Source organism: Centropristis striata, chromosome 20 (assembly GCF_030273125.1).
Source record: "Centropristis striata isolate RG_2023a ecotype Rhode Island chromosome 20, C.striata_1.0, whole genome shotgun sequence".
Lineage (NCBI taxonomy): Eukaryota > Metazoa > Chordata > Actinopteri > Perciformes > Serranidae > Centropristis > Centropristis striata.
In genome coordinates, this window is record NC_081536.1 from 7,903,732 (window position 1) to 7,929,893 (window position 26,162).

Sequence of the window (26,162 nt, forward strand, 5' to 3'; positions counted from 1 at the left end):
TTAGTTTCTTGATTATAAAATAGGTGAACAAATGACAATACAAACTTTAAATTTAGTAAAATTATAGATATCTTAGTGGAACATTACTAAGTTACATGTAAAAGTCCTTTTTCCCACTCTTGCTAAAGTAAGTCCCACTATTATTAGCAAAATCTACTTTAAATATCGGAAGTTATGCAGGAAAATAGGCCCTAATGAGTTTAGGCCCCAATTTTAACCTGAATTACTGTAAAGTAGTTTTACAAAAGCACATATTTTATAAGATCGTGTTAGGTTTTGTACGTACATCTGATAGTTAACAAGTCATTAAGCTGTCTAATAAATAAATAATAACAGTAATAATAATAATAATAGTATTAATGACATTACAGCAAATGGAAAAAGTACAGTCAAATCTCTGCTTCACAACGTATTGATTAAATGCACTTAGTTACTAATGAAAAGGTGGGAATACTGAGAATAAATAAAAAAAATTAAAATGTACTTTAAAAAATTAAATTATTAAACTAAAATGTATTTAAATTGAATGTTACATCTCAAACTAGACAGTAAGTTTCTTTTTTGGATAAAAGAAGAAGTGGGCGTTGGGACATTTACAGGATATCGAAACAATGCAATAACTGAAGTGTGACTTTTTTTTTTTCTTTTGGAGCCCTGAACTCAAGCACAGCAACAATTGTAAAGAGGCTGAACCGGAGCGACAAAGGAGGAAGTCACTTTTACAAGTTGAGTAAAGCATACCTGACAGTCAAACAGAGCAGACAGTCGCTGTTGTGCATTGAGGAATATGGTGAGCCCTGCGGTAAACGGCAACTTAAAACATTTGAACCACCAGAATGGACGTAAATGCGAAGATATGAAGACAAATGGCTATCACAACAAGGGCGAGGTATGTCAGTCAGCGGCTGGATTTATTTACCTGTTCACATGGATAAATTAGTGCTTGAAATTATTCGCGCACCTGCTTCAGTGGTACTGTTTGGAAGCTGGTATTTAGCATTTTTCATGGAGATAGTTTTGAATCTGAGCAAAAATGATTTCATTGGTGCTCTTTACCTGAAGCGACCTGTGACGTAGGCAAGCTGAAATCCACAGAGACAGCTCACATTATGCTAAACCGCAACATAAACCCCTACATCATTACTTACGCTGCGTTAGTAGGTGCAGTATGCCCGTTAAATATAATTATGTCATTGTGTCTATCCTCCCCAGTTCTTACGGCACTCGTAGTGTCGTGATCTTTACCTGAAGTTGTGTTGACCATTATAACATTTTTAAATATTTAATATAAACTAACTACATTAATTGCCTGCTGTCGTTTTTTGTTTTTGTTTGTTTCTTTATAAGGGACGTGTTAGTTCCTTTGTGCGGAAACGATAAAACAGCAATAAATTAACAAACAACCCCGCCCTGAAATTCTTCCCCTTTTGCAAAAGCAGGTTTTCTTTCCCTCAGGCAGAGTAGTGCAGGTGAAGGAGGAGCAGTCACTGAGTGCATTCTTTTACATATTTGTTTGTTTGTTTAACTTACTTGGTTTGTCTACTCTACGCAGACAGTCAACCGGTTTGTAGATGCTACAAAGATACAGTACAGTTAAGTTATGTACTGTATGTTATTTTGTGTTTTTCATATTACCAACTGACGTTAGCTGTGATTGAAATTTAATTATAACAGCATCTGTGGCTGTTTTAGTGTCTAAGTTTTTATTTATTCTTTCTAATGCTGTCAACGCCTGCTAGCTAAAGACTACTATGACAGTTAGCATCCGTTTTTGTGAAAGCTAACCAACATTAGCATTAACTTACCTAACCTTACTGTTAGCTCACTGGTGACTTTCCAAACGTTGTAGATACTTTTAACAACACTTTCCGCTGCTAAAAAATATATCCACTATCATCTAAATATATTCTAAACAAATTGTTGAAAAATAATAGCCAGTATTTATTCCGTACGTTGCACAAATACCAAACAAAATTTATATAATTTGATATCCAAGCCCTGCTAAAATAAACACAAATGGCAGCCGGAAGTGACATATTGCCTTTACCAAACCTGAAACACAGGTTCCTTTATCCTTATTGAAAGGCGGTTTTATATGTCAGCTGTTTTTATTGCTTATTTTTTTTAGGTTTGTTTACATGCATTACATTACATTTACATATATGTAGGTTTATGTATATCATGCATGAGTATGTATTCATGTGTTAGTGTAATTTTTCAATTTTTCCACCTTGCTTTTTAATTTCTGATTCCCAAATGTTGGCAACACTGTAGTCTCTTTAAACTTCTTTAATAATTTAGAAAAAGAACAATGCTTTGAGCCCAACTTTGCTCTTCATCACTGAGTGCAGAGGTCTCTGTTATACTGTTTTGCATACACAAAACCAGTGTGCCAGCAAAATTAGCCCTTATTGTAAACTTCTTTGGTACTCATTTGAATGTTAATGCAAATTGACAATATTTTGAAGTAACAATGGGCAGTCATACAGTTATCTTCAGTGTTTATAATGTGTTAGTGGCTTCTATAAATGCACCAGTAGGCTACTGTCTGTCTCCTTGTTATTTAGGTTAATTGGTGTTTTAACTACAACACTTCGTTTGAAATCCAGCCACTTTTATTCAAACGGTATTGTTCTCTCTTGTCTCGCTTGCAATGTAAGGCAGCTAATGTGGGCTTCTTGTTGTATAGAAAAATGGCCCAGGGACTGGTGTCGCCTCCAGGCAATACAGGCATGAGTCCTTTGAACAGGCCCCGATGTACGTGGCTGTCATGACATACCTGGGCTTTGGCATTGTCACGCTTTTTGGCTACTTCAGAGATTTCCTCAGAGCTGTGGGCTTAGAGAAGTGCCACCTTGCCCAGGAAAGAGAGGAACAGAAGGTAGGTAAAACATGCAATCAGCACAAACATGGGCATATTGCAGGCATACACACATACCATAGTCACACACATGCACCCAGACAGTGGGAATAAAATAGCATGCATGCCTTGGGTGTCAACACTTTTTGTTTCCCCCTAATTATTTCAATTTTTACTCTTAAGCTCTCTCTCTCTGCCGCCTCTCTTCATCTGCCTCTGCACTATAATGTTGCCATGGGTGAGACAGGACACCACAGAGAATATCTGTGGAAGACCTAATTAAATCTCAGAGGATTCAAGTTCTTTCTTCGTTACTGTGCTTAAGATCCAAGATAAGGCCTGAGCACTGCCACATAAGAGCCATTGTATTACCATAGATTGGATTTTTGTAAAATTCAAAAACCACAGTTACTGTAAGATAAGTTGGTAGTAGTTAATAATGTGTTTTCTTCAGCTTATATTAAAAAAGCTAGAATGTAAAAAACAAAACAAATGCTGTGACCAGGTTTTGTTATTATTTTGCTTAGGCAGTTTGTCCATAGGCTTAGCCAATAAAGTAGTATCTAAGAGGAATAACCAGGTAGTTTGTTGCCTGTGTTTGAGACAAAAATCACTTACCGAGGGAATTTACTGTATGTGGCCTCTATTGTAATGGTGGCTTTATTGAATCAGACATACAGAGGGGGTAATGATTGCAAAGGCTGAATATTATTGGTTATTGCCATTGTCAAAGAATTGAAAAATCAAATCTGTAAAGGCTACAGTGGTGTAGATCCAACTCTCATACGAAAATAAAAACCTTTTAGGAGGAAATCTGGTCACAAAATAAACAAACAAATAATGTGTGTTTAGTTTTACTAATCTTAATTTGTATAACTTCAAGTAGAGCATGGAAAAGGTCTGTTTTACTTGTTAATGTTAAAGCCACTGAGTGAAAAAAAGCCACTCCTTAAGATAAAAGTTGTGCAGAATATTTTGTTTTTATCTTTTAAGAACACAAAACAATAACTAAGAAGTTGTTATAATTAATTCCAACTACGACAGTGCTTTTTATAATAGCTCGTTTTTATCATCGATTGTTTTGTTTTAGAGCTCTGATTGTTTACTGAGTTACCTACCTGCCTTTATCATTCTACCTCTGTGACATTCCTGGTGCTGGCTTACCGTGCAGTTGTTGAAATGTTTCTCTTTGTTCTCAGGATTTTGTACCGCTTTATCAAGATTTTGAGAACTTTTACACACGAAACCTGTACATGAGGGTACGAGACAACTGGAACCGTCCCATATGCAGCCTGCCGGGACCAGTCTTTGACCTGATGGAGAGGGTGTCTGATGACTACAACTGGACATTCAGGTACTGTAATCCAGTCATCTGTGATAGACATACTGGAGATAAAACAAATGTTTCATAATCAGAGAAACGTGAACTGCTCAGTTTATGAATTTACAAAGGGTTTTTGGTCTTAAGACGGAAAAGAAACACAACCATCTCATTTCTTGAGCTAGAAACTATACAACCAAGATTTAATTGGCCAGTAGAAACTTCTCATTATGAATAGGAGTATGAAGAGAGCCACAGGGAGGGTATATGACATTATTAAACAGGAAAGAGGGGTAGGCGTGGATTACATGTTTTTAAGAGCAGTAATGTGGAAGAAGTAGAAATGGGGCAGTCAGCTTGTCTTCTATGGTTATGGAGTAAAAAGACATGAGGATGGGTTTTGTCGTGGTTTGCAGGTTTACATGCACAGTGAGAAAAAGTAGGTCAGTGGATGAAATGGAGCTAATACTTTTAAAACTCTGAAGCTCATGTACAGTGAGGCCTGACTGGCCATGTGAACTTATCTCAACTTTCCTTATTGTAAGAAATTATTGCACTCACGTCTTCCATAATTTCTAGCTTACTCCCTTAACACCCTATGTGTATTTACATTTTATAGGCAAGATAATGAGTCATGAATATTTGATAATATACTTAAAAAATGTCTAAGAAAATAGGACTAACAAGTGCTGCTTACACACGCAGTCACTGTTGTTTACCTTATATCAACATTGTTATAATTGCTTCTCATGAGCTACTGACAAAGAAACACTTTTATGATTAGCAATTCTATTTAATTGAATGTTGATTACTTTTTATAATACGTAATTAATTCTCTGAGTAGAAAGAAAATAGAGAGGCTAAGTGATTCCTAATGTTTACATGCTTGCAGGTTAACCGGGAGGACGATACACAATGCCATCAACATGGGCTCTTACAACTACCTCGGTTTTGCAGAGAACAATGCTGATTTCCTGAAAACAGTGGCAGAGAAAACACAGCAGTATGGTCTTGGGGTTTGCAGCACAAGGCAGGAAATAGGTGAGTTTGTGGTCAATGTGCAGTTAGAAAAAAAACATGTTGAAAAAAATCTGTCATGTCCTTATGCTCTTACACTTGTTTCAACAAGGGCATTCTTTTATGTTGAGTAAAAGAGGTCCACTTCATGATTCAAGTTAAAAGAGCATATGGCAGAGTCTCTTTTAATCCATCTTCACATTTCCTACGTGTGCATCTATTTTAAAAGTCTCCGGCAGACCCTGATGACACTGAAATGGTTGAGTATCAAACTGGAAATAAAACTCCCTCTCCCTCATCACATATGCCATCATTTATTATCTTTCTCGTGAGTTATACTGCCCGCGTGTTTAATTATCTTTCAGTGGCTGCAGTGTAATATGAATTATTCAACCTTTGTTGAATTATGTACCGTTTGGGCATAAGCTGAGATCATTACATACTGGTCCACACTGAGGAGTGGGAGAAATGATATCACACTGGTATGTAACACCCTGGGCATTAGGCCAGATGCAAAAGGAATATATGTGATGGAAGTGTGAGAACAGCAAGGATCAGAAAGTGAGATCTGTAGCTTTAGATGAATTTTGAATGTTGCTTTACCCTCTGAGTTCATACCTGGCTCCTCATGGTGTTTAATTGCCAGGATCTTATGTTCCGGCATGTAGCATGTGGCAGTTTAATCTAATGATCCGCCGTGTGTTTTTATTGGTCAAAATCTGCCAATGGGTAAACATTGTGCAGCCCACTGAACAAGCCACTCTGAGCAAAGTTTACTTGAGAAAAGTAGTTTCTTTTTTCCCTGTCAATGGTGTTTAGTTTATGGCACTTCTGACACCACTGTGCTGTATATCTAGGGAGAGCAGGCTAGCAGAAGGTGAGCTGACATACAAGCTCAGAGCAGTTTGAGTCGCTGCATAGTGTTTCATGATATCAGCAGTTTGACAAGAACACAGAAAACCAGAGGATTTAAAGGGCATGTGATTGTTAGTTATACGTTTGTTTGTCAGAGAGCAAGTATGCCCCCCCCCCCCCCACACACACACACACACACACACTCCTCCGCACCATCCATTATTCATTTATGTGATTTATTTATATGTTTATTTCTCTCTTAAAATGGGACTGTTTTTCTCTGGGTTTGTAATCCGTGTTGCAGCTGGCTCTCTGAGGGGGTTAAGGAATAACAAGTATTTCTCCCATGAGACCTCATTAAGCATTAATTATTAAAGACCTAAGTATCTCTGTAGTAGCAGTGACGCCATCACCAGTGTTGAAGTTCACATGCAGCGATTTGTATCAGTGAAACACCGGATGTGATATTTTGTTAAATTTACCAACACTCGAAAATGATGACGTTCCTCTCAAAAACTCTTAAGATTTCAGTTCAAAATGTTTTTGATGCACGGCTTCTTTTTGCTTCATCTCATCTCTTCTTCTACATTGTCTGATATTAAATTCTTTTAGAAACTGCGGTTCAATTTTAGGCTTTTGGGTCAACTCCTAGAGATTATTTGTACATGATGTCAAGTTCGGTTTTGTCAGGTTCAGTTCAAAAGTTACACAAAATTCAAAATAACTCTCCCACAAATACTACGTGTGTAAGTGCACAGAGAGAAAACTGAGATATTTTTTCTTGAATAGGCATACGTAAGTAGATACAAAGTGCACTGAAATCACACCCTGTGAATAAACTGGCATGTCAAACATTCATGGATTTGTATTAATGGATAGCTCACTGTTCCTGCTTTTCCTACAATGATTAACACACAGGTTATTAGATAGTGATGTCATGCATTCAGATCATTTACAAATTACCAAAACATGCTCATTGCAGCTACCAATAACATAATAATAAGTATTTCACCATAACTATGCACTAATATATTAATGTAATAGAGCTGTTTTGTATGTGAACATGATAAAACAAAGCCGTAAATGCTATTCTTGTCTGCTGAGTCGAGGTTTGTGATAGAAATGATTAACTCTTCTTGGGACTTTTTTTTTTCTTGTCTTGTTGTAAAGCCTTTGAAAAAAACCAACAATCACGGGTTTACAATGAAAGAGAGGGATTTAGCTTAGAGATTTGCAAGCACAATCTTTATTGTCTCTCCACAATAATGCTCTCCAACCATGGCAATTATTATACTGCTTTTTTATTTGTCAACATGCTTTCATGATTGGGATGGCAGAAAGGTGATAAGTCAGAGGACACGGGACCAAACCTTAATGAAATGCATATGACTCAAGAGCTAACTCAAGTCAGCAAAGTGAGTGAGATCTAATAAGGACTCTCCTACCTGAAGAGTATCTGGACCTCGAGCAGCCTTATGAGGTTAGCATATCAATAAGGAGGCAGGGCTACAGCTAAGTAAAATGTACTGTACAAAGCAAATGCCGATGCAGTCTGATCAAAAATGCTGCACATGCCAGCAGGGGCTGAGAGCCTGAGTGGTTGAGGAAATGTATGAATTGATTTGGCTGGGATCACCGTAAAGACAGAGCTGCTTCATTGTATTATGGTTTTATACACATCACTCAATACCCATTTTCCTGAAACATTCAGTCTGTTTGAACTTTTTAATGCTTGCTCGCTGTGATTACTGATTGTTATTGATTATGACTACAAATTAAATTGATGTACTGTTTTCTTTGAGTACTGCCTCAGTGGCAGGCTTCATTTTTATGTACATTGATTATAACTGATTTCATCTTGTATTTTTTTTCAAAGAGCTAGATATAAATGTTTAATGTAGGAAGTCTTTTATTACTGACAGTTTTACTGTGTTTCTGTTGTAATTAGATATTTACAGTAGTGAGCCATTAACAGTTATTGAAGTTACATTACTGAGTTACTTTGACTCTCTAGTATAACCAGTAACTACTATAGTAACTCTCCCAGGCTTTAAGTAAACACACTAATGTACATTCAGTGTTGTTCCAGTTCCGACTGCAACAGCAGTGTTTAAATTTCACAACAATAAACATTAAAAACATATTTAGTTTGGGTGCATCGTTTTGCTGTTTGCTTGTACCTATTTTTAAATAATGTTAAAAAGTGGTTGCAACTGATAGCTACCAAAAGCCAAGAAAATGTTGCCATTTTCTGTCCACTGTCCCTGTCTTTAGTAAGTACAATATCGAGTCAGTTAAAATGTATTGAAACTATATATGATAGTATATTTGGACCATATATTACATTCCCCAGAGCCAGCAGAAATATGAGCCTTTCACTGCCTACCTCTCTCCCTGTAACTCACAATTATAACAGTAATTCTCTTTTTTATCAGCTGACCATAAGGGCAGTACTGAAAGCACCCCAGAGACACCCGAAAATCCCGCTTTTATTGCACAAAATAGAAAAACACCATGTAAGGTGACAGATTACAATCTGATCAATTTTTCTAAATGAATCCTGGTCCCCACCTGTCACATCAGGTTATAACCAACTGCTGCGGTCCCAAAATGTGCTGCAGAACCATTTTAGACTTTGCAGGACTGGCCTTGATATTGCCTGGGATGGAAAAAGGGGTTGAACTAAATTACAAATTCTTAGAAAATCTCCTCAAATGCCCAGAGAGCTGCTTGCTGATGCTGTGTGTACGGTTAGTCCAGGTTGTTGCATGTAGGTCTCTTGCTTTTTATTGTCGAAGCTGTCGAAAAACCCATCAAAACCCAAACAGGACGACCAGATAAACCAACAGCTACAGTAATCTTGTCTGGGTGTTAATCTTGTCTGGTTTCTGTCTTGTAGGTAATCTGAGCATCCACGAGGAACTGGAGCAGCTTGTTGCCAGCTTCGTCGGAGCAGAGTCCTCCATGACTTTTGGGATGGGTTTCGCCACCAACTCAATGAATATTCCAGCACTTGTTGGCAAGGTTTGTGATTTTATACACTAAATACAGCACACTGTGTGGAGGAAATCCTGCTATACTTGGGTGTCATTTTTTACAGCGCAGCAGAAATTAATCTAATTAGCCTAGCTTTTGTTCCTTTCTCGCATATGGCCTCAATTAATGAATAACAGTCAACTAAACTCAGCTGTGAACAACTCCCGACCCACCCCCATTAATTAAAATCATAATTAAACATTACAGTAGCCAGGAGGACAAGGCTCTGGGCATACATAGCTGCTTTCAGTCACACAGACAAGGAAGGGCAGGTTTTGTTAAGAGCACAACTCAAGGGTATGATCACCCATACTCCAGTACATCAGCATGGCTTGCAGAGACAGCAATGGGTGACCAGGGGCACACACAGCATGAATATCTGTGATTGGACTGGACAGGAGGAAGGGGAGGTTGACTGTTTAAGTGATGAGATTGGGGTCGTTTATGCAGCTCAAGAGGTGCAGCAGCCCTCGGGGCTGGAGCCCCCAAAGTAACCCTGCAGGGTCTGGGGGTCAACCCACACTGCCAACTCTATCCTACAGGGACAGGCTGTGCCAGGACAGGGCTCGCTGTGCAGGCAGAGCTACATTAGAGTGACAGCTGCTGGTAGACCAGGGACCAGGCCAGCTGGACCCCAGGCAAAACTGAGGTTATCTGTCACTGAGACGGTGTCAACATACCCTCTACAAGAGTTCATTCAAACTAATGCAGTCAAATGCTTAGAGCTTCAGTGTTAAATATGCTAATGTTCAGGAGAAATTTTCGAGAGAACAGCTGAATTCATTTGCATGCTGATTTTTATGGAATATGAAGTGCCATATTCTCCATTATGAAATCTGTGGTGTGCCTGTTGGTCGAAACTTCATCAGACATGAGAAATTACTAACATGCAGTGTATACAACTATTATCATATACAGAGCCATGGATGGGAAGTGGGGAAAGAGGAGTGACATGTACAGTAATTGGCCAGGTTGACCCTTTTAGAGCAACAGCTATTGTGCAGCACATTCTACAAGGACACAGCACAAACCAACAAAACATGTTGAAATACATAGAAAAACATCAATTTCTCAGAAAACAGATATATAGGTATAGGTTGGCAGCACATACTGCTATGATTTTCATGCATATACTGATGTTAGTGTTTCCAAGCTAATTAATTTGTCTTATACCCAAGGGAGACTCTAATTGGCCCTCTCACTAAGTATAGAACACTAAATCTAAAACACCATCATACACTGTCTATGCAAATTGTATCACCTTCAGCATTAATAATCAAAGATTACTACCAAATAGTCAGTGTAATGTAGGACTTTTTAATTTTTTTATTTTAAGGCCATAAATTATTTTACAGACATAAATATGCCTAAAATAAAATAAATTAGGACATAACAATAAAATAATAAGGCATCCACTGAGAGTAAGTTAAACATTAAAGGGGAAAAATAGAGATATTTAACTTTAATCACAATAAAAAGGTCTTTTGCAACACTAATGTGGGGAAAATAGAGAGATCTTGCAGACAATCATTCAATCATGTGAGATGGGATTTCAGATGAGATTGTCCATGTAGTTTATAAAATTAAGTTCTCTTTTTCAAAAGGTATGCAACTGTTCACTTCCACAATCCAACTAGCAAAGGAAGACCTGGTCCATTTCATTGTGATTCATTTTTTGGCAATGGCTAGTAGGATTTATGTAAGCTTGATGGAATAAATGAAAGATTAAAGGATTTCTTAGGTAAATTTGAATAAAATATTTTTTCTCTGCTGATTTCTAGGGTTGCTTGATACTGAGTGATGAGCTCAATCACACATCTCTCATCTTAGGGGCCAGACTGTCCGGAGCAACAATCCGGGTGTTTAAGCACAACAGTAAGTCCAGTAACTCTTTCATTTGAACATTCTGCCTCACAACAACCCAATACACAGCATTATTTATTCTAAGCTATAACCAATGAGATCTGTGTTGTTTCAGTTTGCCAACATCTTGGGTGCTTAACATTCATTGCTCCTGCCAAACAAACATTGCTGATAGCTCTGTGATGTATTTCACCATAGGTTATCTGTTGATGAAGTTTGACTTTTCTGTTTGTGCATCCACCACTGCTCACATTATCTACTTTTTCTTCTATTCATTCCAAACTGTTGCCGCTGCGAGAAACACATTACTCTCTGTGCGGTACAGGATTTGCCTTAGGAAAGACCTACTTAACATTCTGTGTTTAGAGCAGCAAATGTAAAAAAAAATAAAATAAAAAAAAGCTATAATGAAATGAGTTCAGTTTAGAGTCACGACTGTTGAGCAGCAGAGCAGCAAAAACACAAGTTTATTTATAAGAAAATGTCATCTTACTTCAACTAAATGCCCTCCATTATGTTGTCAAATTGCATATTGTCAATGGATGATACGGCAGAATTATTAAGCATGGATGACACAGCATTCATTGTGCTTGCATTGGAAACATCCGCTGCTCTTTCAGGAGACAGGACAAATGAGCCAGTCCTCTGGCAGCAAATGTGTCCTGACAGGTACAAGCAGAGTCAGTTATGGGTCCTCCAAGCAGATCCCAGAGGCCTGTCTAAAGGCAAAGAGCCCTCAGGCACCTGAGCAGCTGACCCCTCCCTGCCTTTATCCATCCAGCAGCACACACTCATGCACTCTTTTATCAGGTCGAAGCCAATATTTACTAAGAGGGTTATACCAATTAACACAACCACATTTCCAGACACTGGAAATGTCTGACATCCCCTTTTTATTGTACCTGAAATGTTTCAGTTGTGTGTGTTTAACATGGAAGGATGGAATTTCATACCAAAGAGCAGATGAACTGGTTAGTCCAGTCTAGCATTGCTAGGCGTGTGTTTTGAAAATACTTCAAATAGTCATAGATAAAAGACGCCCATTTGGAAGGTTGTCATGTTTATTCTTTGAAATAATTGCATGTATTAAGTAGAAGGTCATGCTTTGTTTGTTAATATAGTAGCATTTGTGTACCCCGAGGGTCAGGGCAAGGATAAGATAATAACATTTTGTGGATATCCACGACTGTTTGCATGTTTGTTTTGTAAAAGCAAAGACTTGCTATCCCCCTCATCATCGTCATTCAGTATCTCATATCAGGCCCTGGCAGCTTATCTCAAATCAGTGCTTTAACTGTGAATTAATCTTTTCCTCATTCTTGTCTATGCACACAGCAAGCCACTGTGGATTTCCACTCCCACTGTCTGGTTTCCTAAATGTTGGTATTGGTAACATTAGGTGTACTCTGCTCCGCTGAGCTCCAGGAAGTGATTTCCTATCAGAAGAGCATCTGGCGCCTCTTCAGTAAACCTGTTTTTGTGCTGAGGGAGCGATATCGATCATCTATGACAGATAATTAGCTATGACATGTTTACTCGCTGCTCAGCTGGAAATGGTTGGATTGCGGTCATACTTTGAATAATGCTGCTTTATAAACCACAGCTATTCAATACTGCCATCTGCTGGTTTGCAGGAGAGGGTCAGTAAGAGTGTCACCATTACCTGTTCTAAACTCTAAATGCCACTGGGAAGGTATTTTGCTGAAGCCAAAATTTCAATCCTAAATTTAAGCAACCATGCAGACTGCACTAAAGAGACCTTTGGCCAAACCCACATTTAGCTCAGTTAGTAATCCTCCCTGATGCAGACATTGCAGGTGTTCATTAGCATCAGACTGCAGGGTATTTGCTGTGTGTAGTTTGTGGAAGGTGTTTCTGGCAGATAAAGTAGTGCCTTGTGTACTCTGTGAACCGCCCTGCCCAATGGAAAATAATGTTACTTAACTTTACTTTGCTGTTTTATTGCCTTTTAGTTGGAGTTACTTGTAAGCTACAGTATGACTTGATAATTGTTACACTCTATATGTTTTGTACATTTAAAGCGTATGTAAGCCTAAACTACACTTGCAAACATTATTGTGTGTTAAAGGAGACATACAATGTGTTATGCCCATTTTTTTCCACTACAACATGTTAACATGCTATAATGCTCAAAAACACAATATTTCTCACACACTGTCAGTCCAAATATACCTGTATTCACCCTCTGTCTGAAAGCCTAGTTTTAGTGCCTGTCTCTCAAAAGCCCTCTTCCAAAAAAGCTGATTTGATTGGTCAGCATTTCCTATGTCTCTGCATATTCATTCCAGCCAGGATATGAACATGGATGTATTATACACTGTCACCACTAAGCTTTGCTTCCAGTATTTTCCAGTGGCCACCAACAGTATTGCAACAAAATATAATTCCGTTGCCTAAAAAGATTTTCCACACAGACCAAAGTTGTAAAAAAGAGACATCTGTAAAACAGTTGACGGAACACTTCAAACTGCACAAAAAGGTCAATTAGAGCTCTTTCTATTTTAAATTTTTAATCCATGGAGGTGTCATGTTTGTAAAACTTTCCTCAAGCTGAGAAAAGCATTTTCAAAATATGTAATGCCATCTCAATGCACAGTGTGTGTAAAGTTGCATGTAAATGTAAAGTACATAGGCCAGAGTGGAAACTCTTGGTGAGGCCAGTGGAAGAAACACGACTGCCCGTATTGCCTGGGCTTTGTACTGCGGAAGGAAAGCGGAACCTAGAAAACAGCAATAGTTTCTACTTAAATATAGTATAGTTTTCACATCATAACATGACAGAAGTCCTGAGGGCTTGCTTAAAGGCTTTCTGTGCATTTCACCACGGATTAAGCATTTTGATACTTTCACTGCATTTATATAGCACCTCAACCTGCATCAAAATCACGTAAGACATAGGAATCTCACATTTTACTATTTGGGTGCTTTAAGTTCTTTGTTTATTGCCTGAACAAGGTTTCAATTTAGATTTAGATTGAGACAGGTTGTTCACCCTCTTTCCTCTCACTCTCCTCTTTGTGTGTGTTTCTCAGACATGCACAGTTTGGAGAAGATGCTAAGAGAAGCAGTTTGCTCTGGGCAGCCTCGGACCCACAGGCCCTGGAAGAAGATCCTCATCATGGTGGAAGGCATCTATAGGTGAGGTGTCACTATGCAACACACACACGCGCACACACACACACACAAACACACACACACACACACACACACACACAAATTAGTGGAGTCGCTCTCTCACAGATGCGTATCTCAAGTCAGTTGAGATGTTGTATCAATCTTTGTAAGTATAGGCTGCCAGGTGGTGTTTAGCTTTAGAGTTTTGCTCAGCCAGATTCAGGTAGAAATCTTAAATTGTAACCTTAGGAGAGCTTTCAGCCTGTGTTTAGCAGTCCTTGTAATGGTCTCTTTTTCAATTGCTTCTCTCTCTACCCTTGAATAATAGACGGTGTGTGTATGTGTGTGTGTGTCTATGGTTGGGTACCGTTTCATTACTTCAGAGAAGAGAAAGGTATTGTGTGTCTTTCCCAGCAGTGAGCTATCCTGAGTCTTAGTGACCCTCTCCATCTGCTCATTAGCTCCGAATCAAGGCCAAATGGAGCCACAGAGATTGACTTGGCTACACCCCCAGCTCCAACTGTTTATCACGGACATTTTCTTTTCTCCTTTCTTCCCTCTTTTTATCCTGAATCTTGCCCTACGTTTCAGCTCTTCTGAACTACAACACAACATATTCATTGCGCTTTTATTCAATATGTTACTTTTCCCCAGTCGGCCAGCTGTGACGTTCTGTTATTAGTTTTATGGCAATTTTTATCAAATGAAAAGCACAGTGACCATCAGTTGGTATTGATATAACTATTAGTTCCACAACAATCCTCAAATCTGAGAGACAGCTTAATTGCATGGAGTCAGGCTGCGTTTATCAGACAATAATATCTAATGTCAGGCCCAGACAGTAAAGAAATAGAGCCCTAAAGATCTAATGCTCTGTCTATCAGCTCCCTGTAACATCAAAAGGCTCAGATAAAGAGTAAGCATGCTTAGCTATATCCTGGCCCTGCCTTTGATGTCCACATCGGCCCTGGTGAAACCCTGTCTTGTGTCATTTGGGCTGTAGACATTCTCAGCCATAGCAAGGACAGCAGGTCTGGGATTGCTCTATTTTCTCCAGCCATACACTCTCTCATGCTGTCTGTTTGTAGCCTTAAAAGGCTTTGCATCAGAGGGGGAGGAAGAGATGGGAGAGAGGTGGGAGTAAAGTGAAAGAGGCCAGAAGAAAGATTCTTGGAAGATTGGAGCATGTCAGATTATGTAATATGCATTTGCAGATGTACAGATGCTATGCGGTGAATAAAGTGAGGTCGGGGTCAGATTCTTTCCCTCTTAAACCTAATCACTTGAAGAGTTTGGTTCATAATTGTTTAAATGTGTTCCTTTTGTTATTAGCATGGAAGGCTCAGTGGTGCGACTTCCTGAGGTCATCGCTCTGAAGAAGAAGTACAAAGCGTATCTGTACCTGGACGAGGCCCACAGTATCGGCGCGGTGGGAGCATCGGGGAGGGGCGTGACCGAGCTGTTTAATGTGAACCCAGCCGAGATAGACGTGATGATGGGCACCTTCACCAAGAGCTTCGGGGCGGCTGGAGGATATATCGCAGGGAAAAAGGTTAATGTGGATTTTCTGTCTCAGCTTTGTGTACTCTAATTTTATCATTTGAATTCAATACTCGTTCTTATAATGACTGTAATTTTCTTTTGTGTTTTTAATCTGAGTTATATTTATGCATTTAATCATTTAATTATACCCGATCATTTTTGTTCACCAAATTTAATTCTCTGACTTTCTTCTAGATGTTTTTTTTATAAAGGTAGGCCTACTCAGAATACTGTATCACCTTAAAGGGATAGTTCAGATTTTTTGAAGTGGGTTTGTTCAAGGTACTTATCCATTGTCAGTGTATTACCTACTGTAAATGTCAGACAGTACGCCCTCAGTTTGGAGAAGCAGACAGGAGTACTGGCATAGAAGCTAATCAATGTACTGCTGTGGATGGGGGCAGCAGCAAATTTATTTTAGCCACCTAAAGACAGACAGCCCTGGTTAGGTTTATGCAGGGGTGACTGAAGCCGTTATCTATTCTCTCTGCAAAGACACCAGACTCCTTTGACAGAAATTTTACATTACACAACACAGAAGTTGCTGGTTTACCGATGCTTAGAACGGTTAGTTTGTTTGGTGTTTCTAGTTCAGTTAGTTCAGATTCGCCAAAAGCCACACAATCACAATCTCAACTGTTCAAGGCTGCGTTAGACCATTAACTCCCATGTTCTGCAATTGACAAAAGCCTTCATTTTGGGGGGGGGATTCATTTGATAGTTGGCAGTAGAGAGGGAATGAAACGATGAGGATCAAGAAGCTAGGGAAGGCAAGATTGTTTGATTTGCTCATTTCAACAAGGCGATTAAGTGCTTCACATAAACAACATATAAGAGAAACACATGACAGTATAAATGACACATAGATACAGTACAGGCCAAAAGTTTGGACACACACCTTCTCATTCAATGCGTTTTCTTTATTTTCATGACTATTTACATTGTAGATTCTCACTGAAGGCATCAAAACTATGAATAAACACATATGGAATTATGTACCTAACAAAAAAGTGTGAAATAACTGAAACCATGTCTTGTATTTTAGATTCCTCAAAGTAGCCACCCTTTGCTTACTAGAATATAAGACATGTTTTCAGTTATTTCACACTTTTTTGTTAAGTACATAATTCCACATGTGTTCGTTAATAGTTTTGATGAATCTACAATGTAAATAGTCATGAAAATAAAGGAAACGCATTGAATGAGAAGGTGTGTCCAAACTTTTGGCCTGTACTGTATGTATTTGTATATGATAGTATTTCTGGGGCATTTTTCATGCTTTATTAGATAGTGACAGAGAGAATGGAAGGGGAGTGAGAGAGGGGAAGACATGCAGCAAAGGGGCCTCGGGCCAGATTCAAACCCAGGTCCACTGCGACAAGGACTCAGCCTTAGTGGTATATGCGACACCAGGGCACCCCGAAACTAGACTGGTTGCTATGCAAAAATAATCTTCCTGGACCAAATCAATCAGGTTGCATTTTAAAATACATGAACGTGGGTGGGATAAATCACACTGAAACAATTCCAACCGCCTTAAGTAAAATGCAATTCTTAGAAAATCAATTGCCTAAGTTAACTTTCTGCTACTTTTTTGACACTGTTTAAAGAACCAGGTAACCATTGTCTGCATGTGTACAACATAATCCCATTGGCCCAAAGCAGGTTAAAACACATCATACAAGTATTTTCAAAGATTATTTTAGCCAGGCCTGATTTTAAAGATGTGTGGGACTCAATCATGCACACTCCATCACACCCCACCTCTCTCATAACTCTCATGTGTCCAACAAATGTTCCCCGGGCTGCGACTCTGGGCCTTTGTAATTCCTTTTTACTCCATTAAAAAGTACACTTTAGTACATAACCACACTGGTTTTGTGGCAGTTGATTAGAAAGCAACAGAGGAAACAGCCATGTTGCTTGAATTAGGTATTCAGAGAGGGACCCTTCCTGCCGTTGCCTTTATGTTGGCTCAGCCCTGCTCTGCCATAATAAGAAGGTAAAGCTGGCAGAGGGCCAGCCCCTTCTTGTGGCAGGCGTCGGAACTGCGCTCCAGATTTAACAGGATGACTTTTAACAAGCATGATAATGTTTGAAGTAAGAACGCTCTGCCTGGTTTGACAGCTGGCTGTAGTAAACTCCTGAAGGAAACAGGCAGGAAAAGAGAGCGAAAGCCTTTAGATTTGACGTATTTGTTGTTGTGGTGAAATCCCCTAAATCCTGCATTAAGTGGATTCGGGTTGACCGACAAAAGACTCTGCAGATGTGTTCTGGAAAACAGTCATGTTATAGCTATTTTATGAGCGTACCAAAAATAAATATCCCAATAAATACACTCCAAGCTCCTTCTAATTCACTTCAACCTTACATGAAGGAGGTGTTATTCATTAACCCTTTACACTGAGATCAGGTTATTGAATGCATCCTGTGAAGAACCATGTACACGTGTGTGCTCTCTTCTGGCACCACTCCTACTCTGTGGCATTGTGGACATGTATCACCACATCAGTGCTGCGGCCACCTTGTGGCTGAGGAAACACTCTGAGCTGTCACTCCACGCCGCAGCAAGAGATGGATTTCGGACATGTTCTCTTAACTGGTTTATCTTGGTCGCACCAAAATCCTGCGGGGGCCCTAAAGCGGTGAAAATCCCCTGCTTTAAACGAAAACAGATGTCAGGTTGTTTCAGGGTTCTTATCCTACGTTTGAGCATTTCCCCTAAAATCCCCTCCCCTCATGTGTGTGAGGAAGCCACAGCCGCCGCCCAGTGGGGACAGATGGCGGTGAGTCGAAATAGTGGCCAGACAGCATCTCCGGCTACGTGTCATCACCCCGCGCCCGCTGGCCACCATGCAGCCACTGAGCAGCAGCCCATCACAGCTCCAGGCCCCGCTCCCAACCTCAGACCACTTACACACACGTGCTCTAGAGACCCATGACTGAATCCGTTTCCTGAAACCCTGCTCTTCTCTTGACAACCACTCGCAGAATTAATCTCCTGCTGACATTTAGGAATAATGAGCATGGCAGTAGTCATTCTGGCTCATTCCAGCGTTGGTTCTTTCTCAAATTAGTGCGCTGGCAACCTCGGAGTGGAGAGCAGGAAAGGGTCCAGAGCTATTTTAAAATCAATGCCAAGACAGTCAAGATGACAGAGAAGTGACTTGAGGTATTTTAATTGATTCTCAGGTGTTAACTATACATGAGCTCGCTCTAGTGGTGCTAAAGTAAAAGTGCAGGGTCACACTTCTGTTTCAAAGAAGATCTTAAATTAACAGTTTATTTCTGTGAATGCATATAGCATTTTTCAATATTTTAGCAAAAAAATATTGTATCTTTGCTGATTTTTGTGTCCTATGTTACAGGAGCTGGTGGACTACCTGCGCAGCCATTCTCACAGTGCAGTGTACTCCTCGGCCATGTCCCCTCCTGTCACGGAGCAGATCATACGTGCGATGAAGTGCATCATGGGAAAAGATGGCAGCACAGAGGGTGAGTGTCTGAACTCAATGCAGAGAACGTCACCCCCAATTTCAGTCTGATTATCCACATGCTCGTCAAACCTCACGTTCTTTACACAGACAAATATTATGTCTGGCTTATAAAAATTTTTACACCTTAATATAATTTTTTATGGAAACAATAGCAAACCAAATCCAGAGGACAGTACCAATGTGCACATTAGGAGTGAGTCCAGATCTGCGGGGAAAGACAAACAGCTGCTCGGTCAGAAAATGTGGGAGCAATTACAGGGGTCTGCAGTGGTAGGAAGAGGGGGGACGTGCAGTCCCTGAGCACACGTGACCCCAACGTGGAGGAAATCATTTTCATGTGTGTGTTGTGAGTAACACTGTACCTCTGAAAAGTTTCTGCTTTAATGGCATCAGACACTAGGGCAGGAAAAGTAGTCATTACCAGACCAGCTGCAACATTGCCAGGGCAATTTTTCTCGAGTTACTGTAGTTGTAGTTCTGTTAGTAGTTGTTATAGAAGTAGTGGGAGTGGAGTGTAGTAGTAGTGGTGGTAAGTAAATGGCAGATAGTTATACACTTTACCAAAATCTACAGGACGTAAAGGGGACACATTGTGTTAATTTTCAGATTAAGTTGTACTTTAGGTTTCTACTAGAACAAAGAATTATGTTATTTTTCTCATACTGAACATGGCTGCAGCACCAAGTTAGGTAACACCTGTGTCTTTAACTCTTAATAGGGTACTCATTGAAATACTTGCAAATTCCAAATTTCAACCCTAGAGAATATTGGAGGATATTACATACAGCCAGAATGTGTAAAAAAAAAAACATATGAAAATAATATTTTGAGAAAGAAGATTTATAAGATATAAAGGGGTGAATCTGGGAGAAAAAAAGTTGCTTTTTCCCACTTTTTTCTCGTAAATCTGTGCCTTTTTTTTCCACAGATTTGCCACTTTAACTCTCTTAAATCTGCGACTCTTTTTCTTCTGGAGTTGCCACTTTGGTCTAGTAAATTTGCAACTTTTTTCTCGAAATATTACCTGAAGTTACCAAATATAGTTCTTTGCCTGATAAACGGTTAAGCCACCCTCCGTCTGTTCTGATTGGTCCATGTTACCGGGTTCTATATCTGAGCCCTCCCATCTCTGGACCACCACCATCATAGTAGCCAGGGGGAATGACTGTAACGGAGTACAGCAGCACTTTCTATGGCAAAAAATCACCAATAAAAGCTTCTAAACCAAAAACTACACAATCCATTTTTCTAGCAGGAATGTGATCCAAAAATTAGGGAGAAATGAATCAGAATCAGACAACTTTATTTATCCCCAATTCATTTGCAGCTTTCCCAGTCATTACATCAATACATATAACAGACAATGAATAGATTAAGTCAATAAATAAGTTAAAGGAAACATATTTGGAGCATGGGTTGGTAGGAGGGACATGTTACAATAAGAACCATTAAAGAAAAACATCTAAAAACCATATAAAACCAGTAGGAGGAACGACTCTAAAATAATAAGAAATTTGTGATCGGCAACCAGGATTACAGATTACCCTGATGTTAGCATGTAGCTACATGTAGCAATGTATGTAATGTAAACACTGCAGTACTGTGCCTGGAGCAGTTGATCATACATAGAAATTTAAAAAAATGTTCGAAATAAAGTGTTTAGAGTTGGGATTTTTTACATACGTTTACCAAGTTATTTGACACTTCAGCCATGTTCATTATGAACATCAAAGATTGTGCCATGACATATTGACAAAAAAGGTAAAACATTATAGGTTTCCTTTAAGGTGTTCACCATAAGCCAGAAATGCACAATATGTCTGTCTTCGGGTGCTGTGGTAGGTAAATCACTCCAAGGACTAAAGCCTGGGGTCTTATGTTTGAGGTGTTTTGCAGTTTCATGAGATGAGTAACTTTCTCATCTGGCTCTGACCCAGACATGCTTTGCATCTGACGTAGCCCAGCGAAATAGCTGTTGTGGAAAAATGAGTCTTGACCTGTCTTATAGAGGGCAGGGAAAACAGCAAACACTTCCAAAACTTTAACCCCAACATCCACCACAATGTTATCAAAGCCCAGTGTGACAAGAAATGGCACATTCTCTTTGCATATATGCCTGATTATATATATTTGCCTGAAGTTTTAATTCCTTTTTCTCGCAGTCCACCTCAGTCTGCCCCCCTCATCTTTCTCCTCGATGTTGAATTTCACACTCTGAAGCAAACTGGTGGCAACAGCTCTGAAACAGGGAAAAACCCTGACAGACAGCAACATCCACACATTCTCACCTACTCATATGATTTCTGAGTCTGGCAGCAGGTTTTTGACCTCCATGCCCTCTATCTTAGCAGAGAGGAACAATTTACAAAATGGGGCTTGTGCTTTTTGGCAGATGCCTGAATGTTATGTTTTTCGCTCCCTCTCTCTCTCTCTCTCTCTGCTGAGATAAGGGGATTTAAAGTGCTCTCTTACATCCACATGAAAGAACTGCCAATCTGTTCCCAGGTAATCAGAGGGAAACAGAGCAGTGTTCCAAGGCTGAGCCATGCCAAACTCTGCTTCAGCCACAGAGCACCAGGCTCCCCAGTGATTCACATCATTTGGAAACACAGGGGGTTAGCAGGGCAGGCTGCCTCTGCTGTCTTTGATTTGTTTTCTAATACATTTATCTGAAATACATGTGATACTCGAGCATTATTTGTATTCCGTTTCAGTCGTGGCTTCACTCCAGCGGCGGTCCACAGTCACTCATTTTGTGCGAAATCCATCGTATCCAATTTGCAAACCCTCATTTTGGCAACGTGCGTGTGCGTATACCATGCCGTCAGACGGACAAAACTGAACCATCTGCTGCCGCAGCTGAGTTGTAATCATGAGCAAGTTCATAGCGGAGGCTGGAATGGCCCAGATGGAGGTGCAGGACTCAGGATGAGATGGCACTGCAGAGATCTCACACTACATTAGCTCCTAGTGACAGGTGATGTCCCGCCCTGCAGGGGACAGGAGAAATATGCATTGAAAAAAAGCAGTGAGTTGGTGTTTTACTCATGTACATCTGGTGGTGTTCTTGTTTTAACTCAAGGCATTAGACGGATCCGCCAACTGGCAGAGAACACCAGATACTTCAGGGGCAGACTGAAGGAGATGGGCTTCATCATCTACGGCAATGATGACTCACCTGTGGTTCCAATCCTGCTCTACATGCCAGGCAAAGTGGTGTAAGTACTCTTCAACTCTCACTATGAAAACTTGCCTTTTTTAGAGGGTAAGATTATCAGGATATATATTGTTCAGACTCATTTTGAAGCAATAAATATCAGCCTTAGCTGTCACAAGCAATTTAAGGCCAGCTCACTGTGTATCATCTCTGAGATCTGGATGGCTTCCATATTACACACTCTACAGTTTCCATGAATCAGTAGTGTAGGCTGTCTGCGTATTCTGGGTTTCTGTAACCACTTAAGAGGCAACATAAGGTATTGACTATGTATAACTTAGGATTGATTGAGCCACTCAGGTATAATCAATTGGGTTTAAAGTGTCTTTCAATGCCAGTCACCATTAATATCCATGAAAAGGCCAATCCCACCGAGTGACGGTTATAATCAGTAGCTTCTGGGTTTACATTGCTGAGCTTTCATGGGCATTAATGATTATTCTTCCACCAGTATTAATTTTAAAATTCCAATCTCAAAGATCTCCGTTTCATTCTTTTTGGAGACAATAAGCGGTTTGTTTATAGAGCTTACTTTCACTTGTTTTTTACGTCTGTAGTTTTCTTTGTTTGTTCGACCACAGTAACCGTTTACTGGCAACATTAGCTGAAAATAACAGTACGCTGCTCTACGCACACAAGTGAGTCAAAGAGTGAGTCTGTTGCGTTCGTCTCTCTGGAGCATCAACCACTGCTGCGTTTGCGGCGCTTTTGATTTTTCATGGGAATGTCGCAGACATTCTCAGGTTTGTGGTGTCAGACACCAAACCATTTTTGGAACATATTTGATGGTTGAAATTCTCCAAACTGTCCACTTTGCCACAAAATGAAGAAGTATTGGGTGCTTGCACTCATAAAAGTAAAAGTCATCAGAGATATGCAGCGTCTAGCCCTTAAAAATTGTAAGTTATGTGTTCTTTTTAATTCATCAAACCACACATCCAAATTACACAGTTATGGATTTGGAGAGGTTCGGAGAAGCAACATTCTTCTTGAAATTTATTGTTATGAGGAAATCGGCAAATGCCTCTTTTGAGGTGGTTTATGCGGTTACTGTGCAGTCTGGAGATTTCCAAACCTTAAAAATGTGACAAGTATGTGAGTAATGTGAGATAAGTTGACTATTGATGTCCATCTTTGCCCTGATTCTGTTCTCTAGTCAACTGCACCTTGTAGGTTAAGGTAAAGGTGTTTATTAGCTAGCATGGTGTACTGTACTGAAAAGACAGAAGAAACAATCTTAGTGCTATAAAGTCATGGAAAAAATTATTAGACCACCCTTGTTTTCTTCATTATCTACAACTAAAGGTACATTTGTTTGGAAAATATAATGATAACAAAATAGCTCATAAGAGTTTAATTTAAGAGCTGATATCTAGCAATTTTTCATGGTTTTCTTGATAATAATAATTTTGGTAATTATCAAGAAAACCATGAAAAATTGCTAGATATCAGCTCTTAAATTAAACTCTTATGAGCTACTTTGTTGTTATCATTATATTTGTCCAAACAAATGTACCTTTTGTTATACCAGGCATTAAAATTAACAAGAAATTGAAGAAAACAATGGTCTAATAATTTTCTCCATGACTGTATGTTTAGCATTGGTAATGTGGAATGTGATGTTCCATTCAACTGCATTTTCTTGAACCTGCAGAGAAATTGTTCTTAAGACCTTGTGAGCTTATCACTTTAGGTTGGATTTCCTTTTTGTCTCTACAGTCAGTCATATAGTTGTGTACCAGAATATATAAAAACTAATAGTTGTCTCTTGTTTTATTGCTGACCAGGGCGTTCGCTCGAGAAATGCTGGAGAGGAAAATTGGTGTTGTGGTAGTCGGCTTTCCAGCAACGCCGATTACAGAAGCCCGAGCTCGCTTCTGTCTGTCTGCAGCACACACCAGAGCCATGCTGAACCAGGTACACACACAAACACACACACACATAAAGATTTACCAACATGACATTCCTCTCTGAGGGCTTCAGATTGTGTTTTTTTTTTACCTTTATCAAACAATTACACACATGTTGTAAGACTTTTCCTTTGTTCTCAGGTGCTGCAGCATCTGAACGAGGTGGGAGACCATCTCTGTCTGAAGTTCTCACGTCGGAAATATTCCTCCTGTCCTGACCTCCATGATGAGACAGACTTTGAGCTGAGCAGCTGATATGACCTTTGACACCTTCATTTGACAGTGTCAAAGCGAAGTCTTAAGTGTCCACGTCACAGCAGACACATAAACCAGAGGCCAAATGTTCAGCAGCTGCTTTTTATATGTTTGTAAAACATTGCGATTTAACACTTATTTCTTCTTAACAAGAGACTCTATGTGATCTATTTAAATGCTTTAAATGTGAATATAATTCTATGTAAATATACATAAAATGATTGCACAAGCATTGCTGGATTGGTCTTAAACTCAAGGAAAATATCATTAAGCTTTTTATATTGAGATAAATCACATTTTCTTTGTTTTAAAGTTTTTTCACAGTTAATTGAATTACTTGTGTCTATATTTGTGTTGGAAACTTTTTATGGAAGCATTTTTTGCTTCTCATAATTTAATATCGGCAATTATTTGATAAAAAGAGGCAGGGGGTGGATATTATTAGAGAATGATCCCTAAGAAGTTGATGCAAGGAGTCCCATTTACCTCTGAACATCAAGTTTTATAGTTATAAGTGATGAAAAAAGGCATTTGGTGGTTTGAATTTTCTTTGTAGGTTGCATCGTTTTCTCATGTTTTTATCATCAACAACATCCCAGAAGTGATTAATTCTTCACTTAAACTAGAATCTTTATTAATTATTCTCATCTGGAGATCCCCACAGCCCAACAACAGTTCCTCTCTCACTGCCTCATAGCAACACAACAACTAATGTCATGGAAAGAAACAACAGTTCCTACCTCCAAAATGTGGCGATAATCTAACCAGTACATTACATTTGGAAAGGAGATATGTCTTAGAGGACTTGCACAATATAATATGACTTGACAGCCACTCCTATCACACTTGGCACATAGAAATGGCTGAGATATAACCTAATATATATTACATTTAATGTAATTATTTATTTCTTTACGGTTTTTTGTCCTCTCTTTTTACTTTCCTTATTTTTGATACTGTTCCAGTCTCAGAATACAACCCTTTATCTTTTATATCATCTGCTTTATATCTGTGAATGTACATGATAATTTCACAATTATTTAATTGTAAATGGAAATGAGCATTGACACAACAATATAATGTACATATAAATCATTTGGTTCAATAAAATATTGAAATGGACATTTTTCCCAGGGTGTATTGCTGCATTTCAACATATGAGTCCAGTGTTTTGTATTTTTTTAAAGTTTCCAATAAAACACATACTGCACATGAAAGCTTCCTGAATGTGTTTTGGGATAAAAGATAGATTAATTATCCAGATGACAGGCTTCAAATGTCCTGAACCTTCTGTTTGGAACTGCTTTCATTTCCTGACACAATATTATTTACACTACTCAACACTGAACTGATTTGACAAAAGATAACGGAGATGCTTTTGTTGCTTTCCACAGTGATCTGTTTTTATAAAAACTTTTCCTCGGTGTGAGGCCACTTTCATCTCCACGGTGAATAATAACCTTCCTGCAAATGATAAATCATGCTGCAATTATTTAAATACTGCGCTCAATCCCAACAGCCTCTGTGCAGAATACAAAAGTTGTTAGGGCTTGTTTTGTGGCGAGACTCTTCATATTCTCCAAATCTTAACAGTTTAATTGTTGATGTTTTAAAGACCTGCTGCTCTCTTTCACACACAGACTGCGTAACAGTT

General features: G+C 39.2%; 1 protein-coding gene and 1 long non-coding RNA gene across 4 annotated transcripts in view; one reads left to right on the forward strand and one right to left on the reverse strand.

Annotated features, from left to right (window-relative positions):
- LOC131993352 (uncharacterized) overlaps positions 1–2,025 on the reverse strand; it is a 94,523-nt gene extending 92,498 nt beyond the window's left edge. The window contains exon 1 of one of the 2 annotated variants that reach the window (XR_009396303.1): positions 1,806–2,025. This is a non-coding gene — a long non-coding RNA (uncharacterized LOC131993352). Of the gene's footprint in view, positions 1–1,530; positions 1,597–1,805 lie in introns of those variants that run through there. The other variant, XR_009396304.1, reaches the window with a different exon arrangement.
- sptlc3 (serine palmitoyltransferase, long chain base subunit 3) lies at positions 748–25,702 on the forward strand. Of its 2 annotated transcripts, none has more exons than XM_059359219.1 (12): positions 748–889; positions 2,690–2,881; positions 4,060–4,214; positions 5,074–5,222; positions 8,953–9,077; positions 10,871–10,964; positions 14,006–14,111; positions 15,420–15,639; positions 18,998–19,124; positions 22,209–22,344; positions 24,131–24,260; positions 24,395–25,702. In XM_059359219.1, exons 1-12 carry the CDS (start codon positions 788–790, stop codon positions 24,506–24,508), a joined length of 1,650 nt encoding a protein of 549 aa, XP_059215202.1. In that variant the 5' UTR covers positions 748–787; the 3' UTR covers positions 24,509–25,702. The 2 variants fall into 2 exon arrangements, with proteins under 2 accessions (XP_059215202.1, XP_059215203.1); XM_059359220.1 differs by lacking the exon at positions 748–889 and adding an exon at positions 1,501–1,592.
- Positions 25,703–26,162: the final 460 nt, after the last annotated feature.